Below are 19,604 nucleotides of genomic sequence, written 5' to 3' on the forward strand. Positions count from 1 at the left end.
AGTTTCATACACCTTGGTTCTCTTGTAACTCGACATAATGATATTACAGAAGAAATCAACAAGAGAATCATGTCTGCGAATAAATGCTACTTTGGCCTGTCAAGACATTTTAAGTCCCGCATACTATCTCGCCGAACTAAAAGCACTCTTTACAAGACATTTGTAAAGCCAGTGCTCACCTACGCATCGAAAACCTGGACATTAACTCTGCGAAATAAACGAGCCCTGAACATATTTGAAAGAAAAATTCTCCGCCGTATATATGGACCGATCAGGGACGGCACCAATTGGAGGAGAAGATATAATGCTGAGCTCTACGAGCTGTACGAAGATTGCAGCGCAGTTCAATGGATTAAGATTGGGAGACTGCGATGATTAGGTCATGTGCACGTATGAATGACAATGAACCGGTAAAGAGAGTAATGTCCAGCAATCCAATAGGGCATAGAAGTAGAGGCAGGCCAAAGATTCGCTGGTTGGATGGAGCTGCCAGTGACTGCCGTATTCTGAGGGTACCGAATTGGAAAGCGGCCACACTGGATAGGGACAGGTGGAGGAAGCTGTTGGAAGAGGCCAAAACCCACATCGGGTTGTAGCGCCCCTGATGATGAGAATAGTGGAATCAGTAGGAGGACTACATTTAGCATTGCATTAATTTACTCCGACAATGATCTAATTTAGGCTACCAAGGGTAACACGTCGTCAATTAATTGTGTGCTGATTTATCTGGATAAATTAGTGACTTCACGTAGCCCAACAGGAAATAACCAGAGGTGTTATTTCATACGACCTTGGAGGACAATTATTTTATTGACAGGTTCATTGTTCGTAATACACTTATTGCCAATTTTTGATCAATAAGTCGCCATATGCCATCTTGTTAAAACCGAAGTACGTCCGGCACAATGCCATTTATATTTTGAAAAAAATCATTGATCAAGGTCCGAAAACAGTCTTTTTTGACCGTAACGAGATCCGGTCTCATTGTTTCGACGATGCCACCAGCGTGTAGACCACGCCAAACGGTGTATTTTTGTGAGTCTTTAGTCTGAAGGGGCTGTTTTGGATTGGTCTCACTCCATGTGCGCAATTTTGTTTATTGACAAACCTGTTAAGAAATAACAGAGCCTACAAACTGAACACAATTTTGCCATAAACTGGTATAAATTTGAATAATTTCATAGCATTGTTTGAGACTGTATATGATTTTATACCAGGGGTGGCCACACTTTTATATTCTAGGATCGACTCGTTGATAAAATTATTTATGGCGATCGACTGATATCGCTTGTAATTATATCATGCGAGAACAATAAAAACCTATTTTTTTATAATTCAAATATGTAAGTATTTATGTATTTCGAAAACAGATATTTTATACATATAAAAAATAATGACACAAGAAAATCGAATTAACGACAATAATATAATATTATTATGTCTTTCACTTCTAAAAAAATTAAGTAGGTACACATTAATTGTAATTTCGACATAGTTACACAATTTACCTGTATATCGAATATTAGAAATTTTCTGGTAGCCAAATAACATGCAACCTTTCACCAGGAAACATACTTCATTCTATACATGAATTATATTTTAATTTCTCAATAATAATATCACATCAAATTGCATCGCCCAGCCATATATTTTAAGGAAAAAATGTATAAAAATAATCAAGATTCACATCGATTGCTAACTCATAACCAACAAACAAGCATAATTTGTATTATACTATAGATCACATAGAGATAATCAAACTTTTTTTAGATTAGGTTGACAGAGAAGTCAAAAAATGTAGAATGATATGAAAAAATATGGACAGGAACGGCCGAAGGCATACTAAAATGATATCAATTGTGTCACTGAGTTTCAAAACCCGCTATAACACTTTTTCATTATGTTGAGAAAATCTACAAAAACTTTTTGAACTAAAAAGGTTTTTGAATGTTTTAGTAGTGTTATAGCGGGGTTTGATAGACACATTGATTTTGTTTCATAAATGACAGTTAATCGTAGCGGCTTTTGAAAGAGGCGATAAAATTTTAATGTAGAGATTTTAATAACGAATCCAACGATATATATATCTTAATTATTTCAAACGTGTTATAGCGGATTTTGAAACTCGGCGACACAATTATAGTTTCGAAAGCTATAATAAATATATATATATAGATAGATGTAGAACAAACTAAAATTGGAAGCTTTGGGCGTTTAAGATGTTTACAAGTAAATTAGTTATTTTGGTAATTTCATCTTATTGGATGATATACAAGAGTCAATACATTGGTCACAATTAAATGGCTTTTCACTAGAATGAGTTAACTTGTGTACTTTCATGCTGAGATATGCTATACACGGGTAATCACAACAATCACATTTAAAAAGCTGTTCACCAGAATGAGTCACTTTGTGTAGTGCCATGTCATTAGATCGAATACTTGAGTAATAACAACGGACACATTAAAATAGCTTTTCACCAGAATGAGTCAATTTATGTTTTTTCATTACCCCAGATTGTATGCAACAGAAATCACAATGGTCACATTTAAATGGCTTTTCACCAGAATGTGTCATTTTGTGCCTTTTCATCGCGTTGGATGTAGTACACGAGTAATTACAATGGTCACATATAAATGGCTATACACCTGAATGAGTCATTTCGTGTATTTTCATTTTACAAGATGTTATACTTGAGTAATTACATTGGGCACATTTAAATGGCTTTTCACCAGAATGAGTCATTTTGTGTATTTTCATTACCCCAGATTGGTTACAAGAGTAATCACAGTGATTACATTTAAATGGCTTTTCACCAGAATGAGTCAGTTCGTGTCTTTTCATTTTATTAGATGTTATACAAGAGTAATTACATTGTTCACAGGTAAATGGCTTTTCACCGGAATGAGTTATTTTGTGTATTTTCATCTTATTAGATGTTATACAAGAGTAATTACATTGGTCACAATTAAATGGCTTTTCAGCAGAATGAGTTAACTTGTGTACTTTCATGCTGCCAGATGCTATACACGAGTAATTACACCGGTCACAATTAAATGGCTTTTCACCAGAATGAGTCATGTTGTGTAGTTTCATAGCACCAGATCGAATACTCGAGTAATTACAATGGACACATTTAAATGGCTTTTCACCAGAATGAGTCATTTTATGTATTTTCATTACCCCAGATTGTATGCAAGAGAAATCACATTGGTCACATTTATATGGCTTTTCACCAGAATGAGTCATTTTGTGCCTTTTCATCACGTTGGATGTGATACATGAGTAATTACATTGGTCACATATAAATGGTTTTTTACCAGAATGAGTCATTTCGTGTATTTTCATTTTACTAGATGTTATACAAGAGTAATTACATTGGGCACATTTAAATGGCTTTTCACCAGAATGAGTCATTTCGTGTATTTTCATTACCCCAGATTGGTTACAAGAGTAATCACAGTGATTACAATTAAATGGCTTTTCACCAGAATGAGTCATTTTGTGTCGTTTCATTTTACTATAAGTTATACAAGAGTAATTACATTGGTCACAGTCAAATGGCTTTTCACCAGAATGAGTCATTGTGTGTATTTTCATCTTATTAGATGTTATACACGAGTAATTACATTGGTCACAATTAAATGGCTTTTCACCAGAATGTATAATTTTGTGTATTTTCATAACACGAGATTGTATACAAGAGAAATCACATTGGTCACATTTAAATGGCTTTTCTCCAGAATGAATCATTTTGTGCGTTTTCATGACGTTGGATTTAATACATGAGTAATTACATTGGTCACATATAAATGGCTTTTCACCAGAATGAGTGATTTCGTGTATTTTCATTTTACTAGATGTTATACAAGAGTAATTACATTGGGCACATTTATATGGCTTTTCACCAGAATGAGTCATTTTGTGTAGTTTCATTACCCCAGATTGTATACAAGAGTAATCACAGTGATCACATTTAAATGGTTTTTCGCCAGAATGAGTCATTTTGTGTCTTTTCATTTTACTAGATGTTATACAAGAGTAATTACATTGGTCACAGTTAAATGGTTTTTCACCAGAATGAGTCATTTTGTGTATTTTCATTACCCCATATTGTATACAAGAGTAATCACAATGGTCACATTTAAATGGCTTTTCACCCGAATGGGTCATTTTGTGGATTTTCATATTAAAGGATGTAATACATGAGTAATCACAATGTTCACATTTATATTGCTTTTCACCAGAATGAGTCATGTTGTGTATTTTCATTTTACTAGATGTTACACAAGAGTAATTACAATGGGCACATTTAAATGGCTTTTCACCAGAATGTCTCATTTTGTGTATTTTCATATCTTGAGATTGTATACAAGAGTAATCACATTGGTCACATTTCAATGGCTTTTCACCAGAATGAGTCATCTTGTGTCTTTTCATCACGCCGGATGTCATACATAAGTAATTGCATTGGTCACATTTAAATAGCTTTTTACCAGAATGATTCGTGTTTGAAAAATTAGATCGAATGCTCTTGCTATTTTTCGTTTTATCCGTTATTGATTTTTTATGACAAACTTTGTGTAGCTTCAATAGAGATAATGATGCAAAAAAATCAAAACATAAACTGCACGCAAAATTTGCGATATTAAACGACTTTTTTTCTAACTTTATTACGGCTACTAATAATTTGGTATCTATGACGTTCGATGGTATATGCTTATGTACACCAGTGCGACTGACTATATTTGTATTCGTTTCATATACGCCCAATTCTTTTTTAATGTGATGAGAGTCAATCTGTATTTCATCGTATGGCTCTTGTACTTCTATGAACATTTCTGGCAATCCGAAATTAGCGGAATATGTCATGACAGTGGAAGCAGGAATCAACTAAAAGAACGTGAAGAATATTGCATTAACAAGACAAACAACATAGTGACATCAACATAAATGTATTGTTCTTCAGTTGATGTTTTAGTAGTAAAATTATGACGACATAACTGCAAGGTTTTCTGCCTTGTAGTCAATCCTTTTCTTAGTTTGAAATAACGTTAACTTCCCACAACAAAACCGATACAAAATCCTCATGTTAAATCCCGCAGTTCGCCCTGATCAGTCTGCCGACTCCTCAGAGTGAGCTGTGAATGATAGAAGTCGACCAAAAAGGGTCATGAATAATTATATGTAAGTAATATTATGAAAAGGTATCACGTAAGACCTAAAGATAGCACTTATACGAAATCTGGCTATATATTGTATTTCAGTGACGAATGGTGGAGGTAGGCTGTTAAAGTTCAACGTAAATAGTGCACATTAAACTTTTTCATTCATACTTAATTGTTTTCGTTAAACTGAGATTACAATTTTTAGATGTTGCTGGTTATTTTTTGAAATACAATTAAACCCTGCCTATGCCAACAAATAATAGTTTTGAAATGCTATAGGCGATCCGTCAAAAATAGTGGACACTTTTTCAGTCATACTTACTTATTTGTTTTCGTTCAATTAAGAATACATATTACAGATGGTGTGGTTAGTTTTTTTTTTAATTCTTTAAGCACTGCCCATACCGAAATGTAATTGATAGAAATCTATTATAATATGAATGGATTAATGGCATAATTTTAGATATTTTATCGATAAACGAACATTTTTTGACTATTATTTATTATGGGTTGGTTTCGCAGAATTTAGTTGAATTTTAAAACTACCAAACACTATCTACACATCGTAGTCTTAGGAGGTCGATGAAAACAAATAAGTTTGACAGACATAGTTTAGTGTGCACTATTTATGTTAGATCTTAACAGCCTACCTCCACCTTTCGCCACAATTGTATTCACCAGTGGCGAAGACTCCATACCAGGCGATTATTTGACGCTTACATTCTTAATAAAAATATTTTTTAATTGCATATTGACTATATAATATATATAATATATATACTTAATCATTTGATTATATATACTATAAAAAAAATATTTTGCCAACGAGAGAAGCTGTTTGTGTAGGAATGTATTACACAGATAATTACAAAACAATCTTCAAAGGTTTTAAAAAATATACCACAGCGCGCCATCTGTCTTGACGTAAATAAAGGTCTGATTATGTTTCAAATAATTCTCTTTTTTTTTCATATGGACTTTAGGTCACGTAGCCCCACCCAGTCCAACGAATTGTAAGAACTAAGGTAAGCTCCGATCGCAGACCCTAAAACCGAAAAAATATATTTTTTATGGTGTTTAATCAAATATTAATAAATATAGACTGTTTTTAAAAATAAAAAAAACTTTTAACTAATGTTTTTTGATGTATATAAATGTTTTGAAAAAATACGCAATTTAAGCAGCTGATCGCTTAATTTTATGCCTTCAGTGAGTTTTTGAAGTTTCATTAAACTAATGTGTCGTTGTCATTAGTGTGTACCTATTCATTAGTAGTAATATCGTATTATCTTTTTATTTCTCGTAAGTATACCAGACAAGTGTGTTCTTTTTATCAGATCTCCACAGCCTACCTCTTTCCAAAAGTCACCCTTCGCCACTGGTATTCACTTGAATTTATGGGGATTCATAATAAAACACCAGTCTTATCCAAGAATCTTAATCATATGTATATTGGCTGAAGACCTACATATTTTTTAGCAGAAGACTAGTACCCCTGAGTGTATGTCATAATAACTACATTGTTAAAATGTATAGAATATTGTGTATTTATTTGCTTTACTGGGAGGCATTATAAATAAAAACAAGCGGGTTGAGGGTTCTAATATTTGCTTCAGGATTTCATGTCAGGAACATACTCGTCGTTAAAATTAGCCTCCTGGAAATTAGAATACTTGCGAGAATCACAATGAGTTATATATAGATTTTAAAATTTAAAAAAAAAATGTATTATACTTATTGGGGCACACCCTACTATTGGTGTATGTCAGTGACGAAGAGTGACTTTTGGAAAAAGGTAAGCTGTAGAGATCAGAGGAAAAGAGCACACTTGACAGGTAACTTAGGTAACTTACGGGAAATAAGAAGATAATACTTACGATATTACTACTGATGAATAGGTGCACACTAATGACAACGGCACACTGGTCATATGTTTTACCACTGAATTTGTCAAATTATTTAAATCACTTATGCCAGTAGAATTCCACGCAGACTTTTCTTTAGCAAACATACGCATGGTCAACAAACTTTAGTTTAATTTATAACTGCCAGTTAAAAACGAATATTTATCATATAAATTGTTGTGAAAATGTCTAACATAAGTTTTTTTTGCTGTATTCAAATCTAAATGAACCTTTGGAAGGTCAAGCTTTGATAATTTTTGATTTTTGAAGATACCTCAACCTCGGGAATGATTTTTTTAAATGCAATCGGTCGCACAAAATTTTTTAACTTCAATCGGAACACTAGAAAATTTAATAAATACTTATATATTTAAAGCACTGACGAATGATTACAGTACAATATGAGATAATTTATCCACATTCAAAACACAGTAATACACTGAATTTTGTATTATAAAATAAAACTTTATCACCGTCTTTGAAATGTCAATATGACATGAACTATGAACAGCATGTTATGTTTGTCTATGACTGAAGTAACCTAAATACTAATCACGAAATACAATATTTATTTTTAATACCAATTTATAAATTATATGTGATCGAACACGATAGTTATTTTTTTTAATCATCCTTATTATTTATTATTTGCTTTAAAAGATAGTCATCGACAATAAACAAATCAACATAGAGTGTAAGCTTGTCTTGTAGCGCTTATAAATCTGGAACAAATTTGCAGATATATATGAAGTTGGCGACGCAATAGCGGTAGACAAAACGGGGAGGATTATGTTCGACATAATTCAAAAACTAGCCCTCACGTCTGTGACCGTCCGTCATTTATTTTTGATTCGAAACTTGACTAAATTAAATGCTCTACTTATAAATTCTGACGATAGATGACACTCAATATTTTTACTATATTACCTAGTCCTAGACAATATAGATATTTATTTATTTAAATTAAATACTTGAAAATAGAAGGTAAGCTTTAAATAATCGCTTAGTATAGAGCCTTCGCCACTGGTGTATGTATGATATAGCAAACGAGCAGTGTTTATTATATACAGGCTGTTCCCAAGCCTATAAACACCAAATTCTATATTACCAAGGGACTTGGGAAAATGCCTTGCATGGAAATGAAGACGTTTTAAGTATATATAAAGTCGGTATACCTAGCTTAGGTTAGATTATATACCTGATTTACTGGATTGCATTCTGAATAACAGCCACTAGGTTGAAAGTTCTCATAATAATTGCTTTGGCGTACATTCTCTTGAACAAACTCATTTTCTGAGTCAACCCGCTCGACATCAGTCTCCAGTTTTATATTAGTATGGTATTTTGAAGTAGTGATCTAAGAAAGTACATAGATTGTATAAATAAAAAAATCATATGAGTGTATTCTTATGGCGATATAATATAGTGTTTATATTTTATGCCTTGAAAATTCCACTGTAACTTTGTATGTAACATAATATAATAATGTAAAGAATATATGCTAAGAATGTGTGATAACGAAGAACCATCGACATTTAATGAGGTAAAAGGTGCCATGTCAAGGTTAAAAACAAACAAATCGCCTGGAATAGATAACCTACAGAGTGAATTAATAAAATGTGGGGGAGAAAGGCTGCTTAAACATTTACAGAGCCTAATCCACCAAGTATGGACTTCAAAAAAGATGCCAGAGGAGTGGAAGGATGGGCTGATTTGTCCCCTGCACAAGAAAAGAGACCAACTAGAATGTAGTAACTACAGAGGGGTGACACTCCTTAACTCTGCATATAAACTGTTGTCGATTCTGATATTCCAGCGGCTGGAACCCATTGTAGAAGGAATACTCGGGCACTACCAAGGAGGCTTTCGACGGGGGAGATCATGTGTTACTCAAATATTCACTCTAAGGCAGATTTTAGAAAAGACCACTGAATTCAATATTAACACGTATTACCTGTTCATCGACTTTAAGGCAGCTTATGATAGCATTAATAGATACCGGCTATACGAAGCAATGCGAGAATTTGAAATTCCGACGAAAATAATTAAACTTGTAGAGATGACAATGACACCAGTACAATGCCGGGTAAAGCTTCAAGCAGAAATATCCGAGCCATTTGTATCACAGAATAGCCTAAGGCAAGGTGACACTCTGGCATGCCTTCTTTTCAATATTGCGCTATAAAAGGCGATACGGGATGCAAAGATTGATGCCCGTGGCAGCGGCACAATATTTACTAAGCCTGTGCAGCTGCTGGCGTATGCTGATGATATCGACATCATTGCCATATCAGAATTGGCGCTGAAAAAGGCATTCATAGCACTAGAAGCCTCTGCCAAAAGAATGGGTTTACAAATAAACGAGGCAAAAACTAAATACATCCCTGTCTATGTCACACCACGAGAAGTCGCACCAAAGTTAGATATTGGTGCATACAAGTTTGATACGGTCGACAGTTTCATATACCTTGGATCTCTAGTAACTCGACATAATGATATTACAGAAGAAATCAACAAGAGAATCATGTCTGCGAATAAATGCTACTTTGGTCTGTTAAGACATTTTAAGTCTCGCTTACTATCTCGTCAAACTAAAAGCACTCTTTACAAGACACTTGTAAAGCCAGTGCTCACTTGCGCATCGGAAACCTGGACATTAACTCTGCGAAATGAACGAGCCCTGAACATCTTTGAAAGAAATATTCTCGGCCGTATATATGGACCAATCAGGGATGCCACAAATTGGAGGAGAAGATATAATGCTGAGCTCTACGGGCTGTACAAAGATTGCAGCGCAGTTCAATCAATTAAGATTGGGAGACTGCGATGGCTAGGTCATGTGCACCGTATGAATGCCAATGAACCGGCAAAGAGAGTGATGTCCAGCAATTCAATAGGACGTAGAAGAAGAGGGAGGCCAAGGATTCGCTGGTTAGATGGAGCTGCCATTGACTGCCGCATTCTGGGGGTACCAAATTGGAAAGCGGCCACACTGGATAGGAACAGGTGGAGGGAGCTGTTGGAGGAGGCCAGGACCCACACCGGGTTGTCGCGCCCCTGATGATGATGAAAGAATATGTGCAGGTGCGATTTTACCCGCGCACATCTGAGTTTTCTTAGCCGATAAAAAAACAGCGTGTCATTCCTAATAATGACAAAGTAGCCGTGACATATTGACAATTATTACATAAACTTTCACTTTTGTGGAAGTAACCATACAATCCACATATCTCCTAATATCTCTTGTGAAAAGAAAAATATATCTTATAGGTTCGTTCACCGCCATCATTAGATTAATAAAGCATGAGAATAACTTTTTTGCATAAGCAACGAGTGGTACACTTTTCAGCTGTCAAATTCAGATCCGAGATTGCTTGACATATTGATTCGCCCTTTCTCGTTTCAAATTGAATTACGAAAAATTTAAAATCAAATATAATAACTATCAGTGTTATTTATAAATAATATACATTCCTGTTATTCATCAGCTGTCAAAGTCAGACTAGTCCTTCACACACAAACCGGTGATAATATCGATTTCCAAAAAATATGTAGCATTGATCTATGCATTACATTTGTAGAAAATGTATTTATTAATACTAGTGTATGATTTATCATTTAACTCATCTATCCAAATCAAACCATTCCCTGTGTTAAGGCTTACTATCATCGTCACTTCCAATTATTAATAACACAGAACCACTAAATCAGATGAACTCCAAGGTTTCCAAGGTCTCCAAAATACGTTAAAACAATCTCAAAGAATACTCCAACAAGTGAACACGACAGACGCGTCAGTATGAGCACTCTATAGACAATTACAGGTCATCCATAGACAATGGGAGGGGCGAAAAGTAGGACCAGTCGTGAAATGTATCGGCTTTCTTCTTCAGTGGGCAATGGTTCGTTCCTTTGGAACTGAATCAAACCAATCAAACTAAACAACAGACAATATAAGTACAAATTGTATGGGTAGAAAGTTAACCGGAGACGGTTTGAGATTTGACGTTTGGTTTAGTGTTCCATTGATAATCAAAATATTCTCTACAAACTACCTACAAGCTGTGTTAAATCAACCTGGAATGGTCAGGTTTTATATTACCTACATAACGAATTTTATCAATTTATGTTTGATTGTCGTCGTCACAATATCATACTGTCGACAAGAAAACGATCAAACAACTGCGCAATTATGAAAAGCTTTGGGCAAAAATAATTTTTAAAAACCTTTGTCATACCTATAAATCTTTTAAATGAACTAAATTCCAACGTATTCATGAAGCATTATTGATATTTTGAACATTTAAATAAATGAATACGACAGTTAAATTTGTGTTATTGTAGACGAAAGAATTTCATAACAAGTTGACATTTCAATTTAATCTGTTGCTGTTTTAGAGACAAATATGTTATTGAAATAATTGTAAGTACTGGCAATACTAATTAGTCATCAGACATCGCGTTCTCGTGAACATTTTGCTAGATCGTTTGACATCCAATGGTTGGTTGGATTCGTTGGATTTGTTCCATTCAATTTGACTGGAACGAACCTTATATTAACTTGCCCCGATGTGTGCTTTAAAAGTCGAAACAAACCATCTCACATAAACTTCATATACGTACTGATGGGCAAAGGTTTACGTAGGGTGTTGATTTATACGTGTCACTTATTTAAAACACTGATTCAGGGACATTGTAAGTATATTTCGCTTGACAAGTAACAATTAATTATTAATAACATTATTTTATAAACGCACGCTTTGGCGCGAAAAGGGGGCAAGTTGTATTTTTAGAGGCGACGTTCGAGGCTCAAAGGGTAGGTCACCGACTGACCGTACTACCTACTCTCGACCCTTCGTCCGCCCAGAAACAGATAACGGTAACTTTATTTTTGTTTGTTTCGCTGTGCATCCTGGTCTAGCCTTGACTCATTTACAGTTACAATAATATTATCATTACATTCCCAACTCTGTCGATTGGAAGATTTTTGATGGGGGATTTAGGCATTATGATATTTGGTATCAGTACGTACATGCATTGTTCAAGTTTCTTAGAATATTGTGTGCCTATCTGACTTACTGGTGTGCATTCCCAATAAGAGCAACCAGGTTTTTGAACCTCATGAATGCTTTGGCTTATTGTGTCTTCAATATACTCCTCGTTGCAATCAACTCCCTGAAAATTAATATCGGATTGTTTAGTGGTCTTCTGAAAAAACAATAATTTGTACTTAACTACATATTAAAATAAAACAAATCGGTTATTTGATAAAGATGCACCCTATTATCGGTATTGGCAAATAGGAATAGGATAACTGGACGCCAGGACAATTGGACGCCACACTATCGTATACACGTAAACAGTACGTAGACGAGGAATTGTAATCAGTTTATATCTACTACTTCGTAGTTTTAATTCATTTTACTCCTAACATAATGTTTAATTTATTGCGGATTGAGAATTATCATGCCTAAGGCTTTATATAAAAATAAAAAAACTCCTTTTTCGTTGGAACTTAAACATATGCACGATTAAATCATTATTTACGTGTGCATATTTAAATTCTCACCAAACTATTAAATCATAATATATTACTTAATTTAAATATAAATAATAATATTAATAGTATTAAAGTACCTATAAGTACATATAGTCTATTTATTTTCAAATTGCGTGGCGTCCAGTTGTCCTGGCGCCAAATTGTCTTAGACCCTTTTTAACTGCCATGGTTCTGACCATTCTGAATCCCATGTGCACTGGACTGGACCCCTCAGTTGTTACGCTATCCATGCAACATTCAGTAGGTACCTACTTTCATCATGCGGTGGCTGCATGCGAATTAAAAGCACGCCTTATAACCTTAGCGATAAGTAGGGGGGCCGCCAAAGATCCTAGCCTGGGGCCCGCTTCGGGATGTGAGGGCCATGATCAAGGTACAGACGGAGGACCATCTTTTCTCGAACCGTGCGCATGAAAAAGATGGGGTATATTGTTTTTGACTGACCTGCAGACAAGTCTTGTCAGTTTAACGACAGTTGCCAAAATTGGGAGAACGGTTAGATGCGCTAATAAATAACCTACAAAATATACTAAGTGCTCGGTTAAAATTTCCGGGTTTGCGAAGTGTTCCATTGCAGAAAAAGTTTGGGAAACCCTGTCTTACACGATCAGTATTTCTGTCAGTATTTAAAATAAAAGTACCTACCTGATACACTCGCTCCGAATAAGAACAACCCTGCAGCGGATCTTCATAATTGAATGGGTATTTTATGTCTTCAATAAACTCAGACTTGATGTCAATTAGCTGAGTATCTGACTTCAATGTTATTATTTTCCGGTCTGAAACAATATTCTGAAAAACAAAATACTATGTTAGAAAATCAAGAATATTTTTAAGATGACCGACAATACGTGTGAAGCTCGACCACACACTTGAGGGTCAAAGCTCTTACACTCTGCAATGAGGACATGGTGTGCCTATCGTTATCTAATGCCTAATTTCATTCAGAACGAGTATTTTAAAATATAATAAGCATACATATTGCAAACAATACTAATCGACGATAACGTTTGAAATGTCAATGTCAATTCATACCTATTATAAATTAATATAAAATAGATCAAAATATTATTATGAATATAATTATGCAGATAACGTCATAAAGACGTCCTCTTAAGCCTCAATGACATTGAGCTAATTTACAAGCTGCTTGTTGGCGAATTTAAAAGCGGGCGAGTCTGCTAGTCCGATTGTGATGATGACACACAAAACTTTCCACTCGCTCAGAAGCCAACAAGTTAGCGAGTTGAAAGCGTCATTTTCGGTACTATTTTGACAGGACGTATTGAGTAGTTCGTTTCTTTACCGGGAGGTCACTACTATCGCTCTACTGCGCAGACGCAGTAGGCCCACACTCCAGCGTGTAGCGTGTAAAGTTGACCGGCTTTCAACTTTTCTCGGTAGATTGTTTGCAATCTTTTGATTGATTGAGATTGTAAATTCGTCAACAAGCAGCTTGAAAAGTAGCTCTATGTCATTGACGCTTAAGTGGAGGAAACTGGTCGATACTAAAGTATGTCGGCCAATTCAATTGCTATATTGTATTAAGCCATTGGCCACTGAAGAAAGAAGCCGATACATTACACGACTGGTTCTACTTTTCGCCCCTCCCGTTGTCAATGGATGACCTGTCATAGTCAATAGAGTGCTCATACTGACGCGTCTGTCGTGTTGTCGAAGTATTCTTAGTTTTAGATTTCTTTCAGATTATTTTAACGTATCTTGGAGACCTTGGTGTTCATCTGATTTAGTGGTTATGTATTATTAATAATTGGAAGTGACGATCAAAGTAAGTGAACTTCTTCTGTGTATAATAATATCATAATACACTAGGACGTTCATCAATGTGACAGTGGATTCTAAACGATAATAACTAATAATTTATTTATACTCTTGAGTCATTATAGAATACCAAACTCTTGCAAGTACGTTATCAATAAATAGTATGGCAGTGTACCACTCGTTTCGCTGATGCTCGTAGTGAAGTGATGCTCAGGCTTTATTAATCTAAAGATAACGGTCATTAAGCTCTAAAATAAGAATACTCAATGTTAATTCAAAACAAACGTACCAAACTTTCCTTATCTAAATCAATCGGTTTGACAGTCGCTGGCGACTCATTTACAGTTTTTTTTAATCGATAAAAATGTTAAATAATTTCCTTCCACGGCTATTGAAACATTCTCAATACAATATCCGAAATTTAACACATATTTCTTTCGGACATAGGTACACTTTATTCCTGTTTACTTAAGTATATCGTTGGCGTTATCAGTTGTTGATTCACTGGAGAATGTTTATCATAAGAAAGAATTAATAACCTTTGAAAAACTAACCTCGGCAGCGTGGTTGGGATCATCAGCGTACTCTTGTTTGATGCAAGTATTTGAATCTGGATTATTTCCCTGTAAGGACACATCGAACCAATGTTGCTCATCTGCATCAGGTTCGAAGTCATCTGCTTCACGTTTGACGTCCATTTTGCGATTTGAAAGCGTTCGTTTTTATAGATTATCGAGTCACACTAATGAACTGTAACGAACTGACACCGGTATTTGACCATATTTGACTGCCGTGATAGTAGACCAAGATTTTTATGCCATAGACAAAATATCTGTACCTCAGAGGCAGACGGTGCAAATCCAAATACCCAATTGATCAGGAGAGCCAAAAAACAATTTTTATTTTAAACGAATACTCATAACTTCTAATACATAGAATGATCATTATTTTTTTTTATTCTAATTCAATTAAAGTACTTCTGGAATATGTAAGAAAGGAATAAATATAATACAATTTTATATCTAAAAAAAATAAAATAAAAAACGTAGTGTGGATTTGCATCTTATTTACCTAGCCAAAATAAAAAAAAAATATAAGTTAAAAAAATTTATATGTATAAATATAACAAAGCAAAACACATTTTTTTTTTTAATTTTTATTATGTCATCATCATCATCACCAGCCTGAATCTATTCACTGCTGAATGAAGGCCTCGCTAATCTCCAAGCTGATTCCACTTCTCTCGTTCCTGTGCGTTGCGTTGTCAAGTTTTCCCGCAGAACTTTATCATTTCATCGATCCAGCGGCCTCTAGGTCTACCTTGCGGATGTTTTTTACCTCTTGGATATACCACTGGATGACTAAATTTGTCCAACGATTTTCCTTTCTTCAAGCCATGTTCCAGCACATTTCCATTTGAGGTTTTCAGCAAACTCATCATTAATCCTTGTCTGTTCCCTTATCCACTCATTCTTTTTTTTGTCCTTTTGCGTTATGCCCTTAAGTCTTCAAATGTAGCTGTAAATAGTTTAGGTGAGATTGTATCACCTTGTCGGACTCCTTTGCTGGTAGGAAATGCGCGATGGTTTATGGAGATGTTGTTGCGCTACTGTATTTATTATTGAAAATATTTATATAGTGCCCGGGGATTCCTCGATTTCTAAGTGCATCGAGTATTGAAAAATTCTTTATGGAATCGAACGCTTTCTCATAGTCTATAAAACCCATGGATAGCGACAGCTTGTATTCCTCGTCGCTATAGGATTTGTTTCCCGAATATCCATTTTTGTCGAAATCGACATTTTAATGCAGTTCAATTTCTTTTATCAAACTCTACCGAAATCATTTATAAAAACAATATATTTTTATCTAGGAATAGAGATATTTTTTTAAAAAACCCGAATACGCGATGTTAAGTTACAATTACTCCGTGGTGTTCTCCCGAATGTCCAACTATTCGTACCTGAATATCCAAGTTAATTTCGGTCGAAATAAATCTCTGGCTGCGTTTTTATTTCCCGAATATGACTTTTAGCCAATCAAGCCGCGCTGACGCCGTGCATCTCGCTCCCACATTCACGCTGTCTAGCTCTAAAACAATCACGCCCACTTTCATATTTTTCGGCCGTCCGGGGGCCTCTTTCAAATTTCGTCTTATTGATATTGTTTTTAAAGTTACTATTGTTTTAATAGTGAATTCATCAAATTTGAAGAGATCATTTATAGCTGATACATCATCAGTTTGCCCTGAACTTATAGTAAAGTTATGGAAGTGAGTATTTTAACTTAAATAACTGCATTTTGTTTTGATAAATGACACAAAATCCCAACGGTTATATGAATTCTACAGTATGACCCGGCAACTACTATGACGTAAAAAATAATTATTATTTCAAATTATTATTAAACAAACATTGTTTGTCTTTATTTTACTTTTAATCTAGGTATTTCTATGAAAATAAAGGCGATGCTTTTATTTATTTTTGAATGCGCTGATAGTTAATTTAATTTAATATGTATGTTAGTAACTATTTATTTGGTGAATATTATATACTTAGGATATTGGTACCTACCTAATATTAGCAGCCAATGGTAATTAATTTATAGATGCTAGGTATTATTTTGTGTTGTCATTCCAATAGTAAGTAATATATAATATTTATTTGGTGGTTTGTAATAAGTTTAATTGTTAATTATAGAAATATATAGATATAATAATATACAGGTAGGTATAATATATACATAATTTTTTATTTTTATTTGGAAAAAGTATTAATATAACATTGTTAGCAAGTACGAGTAAGTACCATCATAAAATATTGGAGAAATCCGTGACGTCGGTTAGTAATTGAAGTAGTAGATACCTACTTTTATTTAATAAACAAAAACCGATCGCCGATAGTCGCTTGATTTTGAAGAATACTAATGAGCAGGTATTAAAAGGCCAATAGTTAAAGTTTGTCGTCATAAGTATGTCACCTCGTAGCATAGTGGATAATTCGTGGACTGGGTCGTAAACCCAGGAGATGCAGGGACGATTCCTGCCGGGTGTCTTACTTTTTTCAAAATGATTTTTTCTATTGGTTATAATATATTTTCTCAGAAGTAATTTTTAAAATTATGTGTGTTCAACTATTAGAATGGTACATTCTTAAATCTTGTGAATTATTCGCTCAATAAAAAAATAGTTAATTACTTAAAAACTATTTTATTAGGTACTTAATCCGAAAAAACCGAAAAAGCGATTGCCGCATGTTATTATTACATACGAACTTCTGTGATTACGAACATTAAGTATTTAAATAATAGAAGTAATTATTAACAATTATCGTGTAAATAAATATAACATTTGAGGCGCGTACTTTTTGACCACTCAGTAATCCGTGGGCCATGCAGCAATACGCTACGTTCTTAAATCCCGAACGTCCTTATTTGGTCCCGAATATCCATTATTCTGAAAGAGCGCTAAAAATTTCCCGAATATCCACAGTGAGTACTTGTAAATAAAACGTATTTTCTGTACATTTAATGATTTATACCAGTATATTATTCTTGGAATCTATTCTTAGATAATGTTGCAATCATACAGTGTAGAAATAATAATTAATACATCTACTGATATTTAAATATACGACAATGAAATTTGTTTTTCGTCTCCTGTAAAATTGACATTTGGTCTATTCGGAAAACAAATCCTATAGCGACGTCCTGTTACCGCTCTGATTTCTCTGATGACTTGGATAATATGGTCCATAGTGCTGTATCCTCATCTAAAGTTCGTTCTCCTGGCTGGTTCTCGTCTAGTACATATTGCAAACGGTTTGAGAGATTATTTTTATCTTAGTGGATTATTGTATTTGCATCCTTCTGCCTCTAAGGTAGGTATGGCACTTGCATCTTTATTCTATGCATATCTTGGACTAGGACTTTCATCTCTCTGCCACTAATAGATAAAGCCTTTAGCATGACGATTCTTAAAAAAACTCATTTTCCCCAAAAACGGAGTTGCATCCGTCTGCCTCTGAGGTACAGATATATTATCTAATAGTATTGCCACATTAGATGTAATATTTTGTGTATGATGGATTTAAAGTGAACTAAATATAATTAAATGCATCCTATCAATTATATTATAAAGTGCAAAAACATAATGAAACATCTGACGTTTGGTCAAATGTGAGGTGTAATAATTATCAAACGAAACCTTAATATGGTACATAATATTATTATGTACCTAGCCAATTTACAAATCGCTTACTCGCCATCCGGCGCCTATGTCGTACAACACAGTTTGTAGTTTAGAATCTCCGTTACAAAATATAAATAAAATTAAAATAAATAAAATTGTCAGTCTGACATAATAATATAGGCCTTAGGCCCTCCTTCCACGGCGCAACTGAAATCTGGGGGAACTGGTTGGTGATGGAACTCATAAACTAACCAATGTGATGCTTCACACCCGGCGCTACTGAAACCACTTGAAATAGGTATATTACCTATCACATAGCTTCAAACTGTCAAACTGGACCATCAGCTGTTTTGTACAAAAACCGACAATACGCACGCTGCTGCGGTTTACTCGAATAGAATTATTAGATTATTTCAATTTTCCTTATCTTGTACTTTTGACGTCTTCGGTTGTTAATATATTTTATAACATGACACTATTGTTTGCAGTGCTACTTACCAATTTTGGTAAGAAAATATGCTTTTTTTACCGAATCTAATAATGTTGGTACCACTGTTTTACGGTGACTGGAAACTACGAAGACCAGAGAGAGATTCCAGTCTCACCGTCAGCGAGCCGCCATTGAAATACATTTGCTAGATACTGGTTGTTATTTTAGTTTCAGTTCCGTCGAACTTCAGTTGATCTGTGGGAGGAGGGCCTTACGGCTGCATCCAATGCTGCCGCATTGTTTTTAGAGAATTAAAATACACTTTACGCATAGTGGGTAAAAGTTATAGCAATTCTCAAAGCGCTATAGTGTACGTATATTTTACGACGTCTTTATTAGCTCGTATCCTCGTTTGTACAGTACAATTTTTTTCTTGTTTGTCCAATACAAATCTTGGAATCGATTTTTAACTAACTTCCCAACTAGCTATACATTTGAAACTTTTAGATTAAGTACCTAAGTATATCAGAACACGATAACAATGCATTCTTTTAATACTTTTAGCCATCTT

At 34.5% G+C, this 19,604-nt stretch overlaps 1 protein-coding gene across 1 annotated transcript; it reads right to left on the reverse strand.

The window, feature by feature from the left end:
• Positions 1-11,963: 11,963 nt before the first annotated feature.
• On the reverse strand, positions 11,964-15,166 carry LOC147076446 (uncharacterized). Its single transcript, XM_085941272.1, has 3 exons — positions 14,969-15,166; positions 13,278-13,424; positions 11,964-12,247 (listed from the first exon to the last, which is right to left on the reverse strand). Exons 1-3 carry the CDS (start codon positions 15,110-15,112, stop codon positions 12,011-12,013), a joined length of 528 nt encoding a protein of 175 aa, XP_085797398.1. The 5' UTR covers positions 15,113-15,166; the 3' UTR covers positions 11,964-12,010.
• Between the last annotated feature and the right edge of the window lie 4,438 nt (positions 15,167-19,604).

The sequence above is a fragment of the Rhyacophila brunnea genome, unplaced genomic scaffold, assembly GCF_057557595.1.
Source record: "Rhyacophila brunnea isolate RB1 unplaced genomic scaffold, BYU_Rbru_1.0 scaffold_13, whole genome shotgun sequence".
In the NCBI taxonomy this organism is placed as follows: Eukaryota; Metazoa; Arthropoda; class Insecta; order Trichoptera; family Rhyacophilidae; genus Rhyacophila; species Rhyacophila brunnea.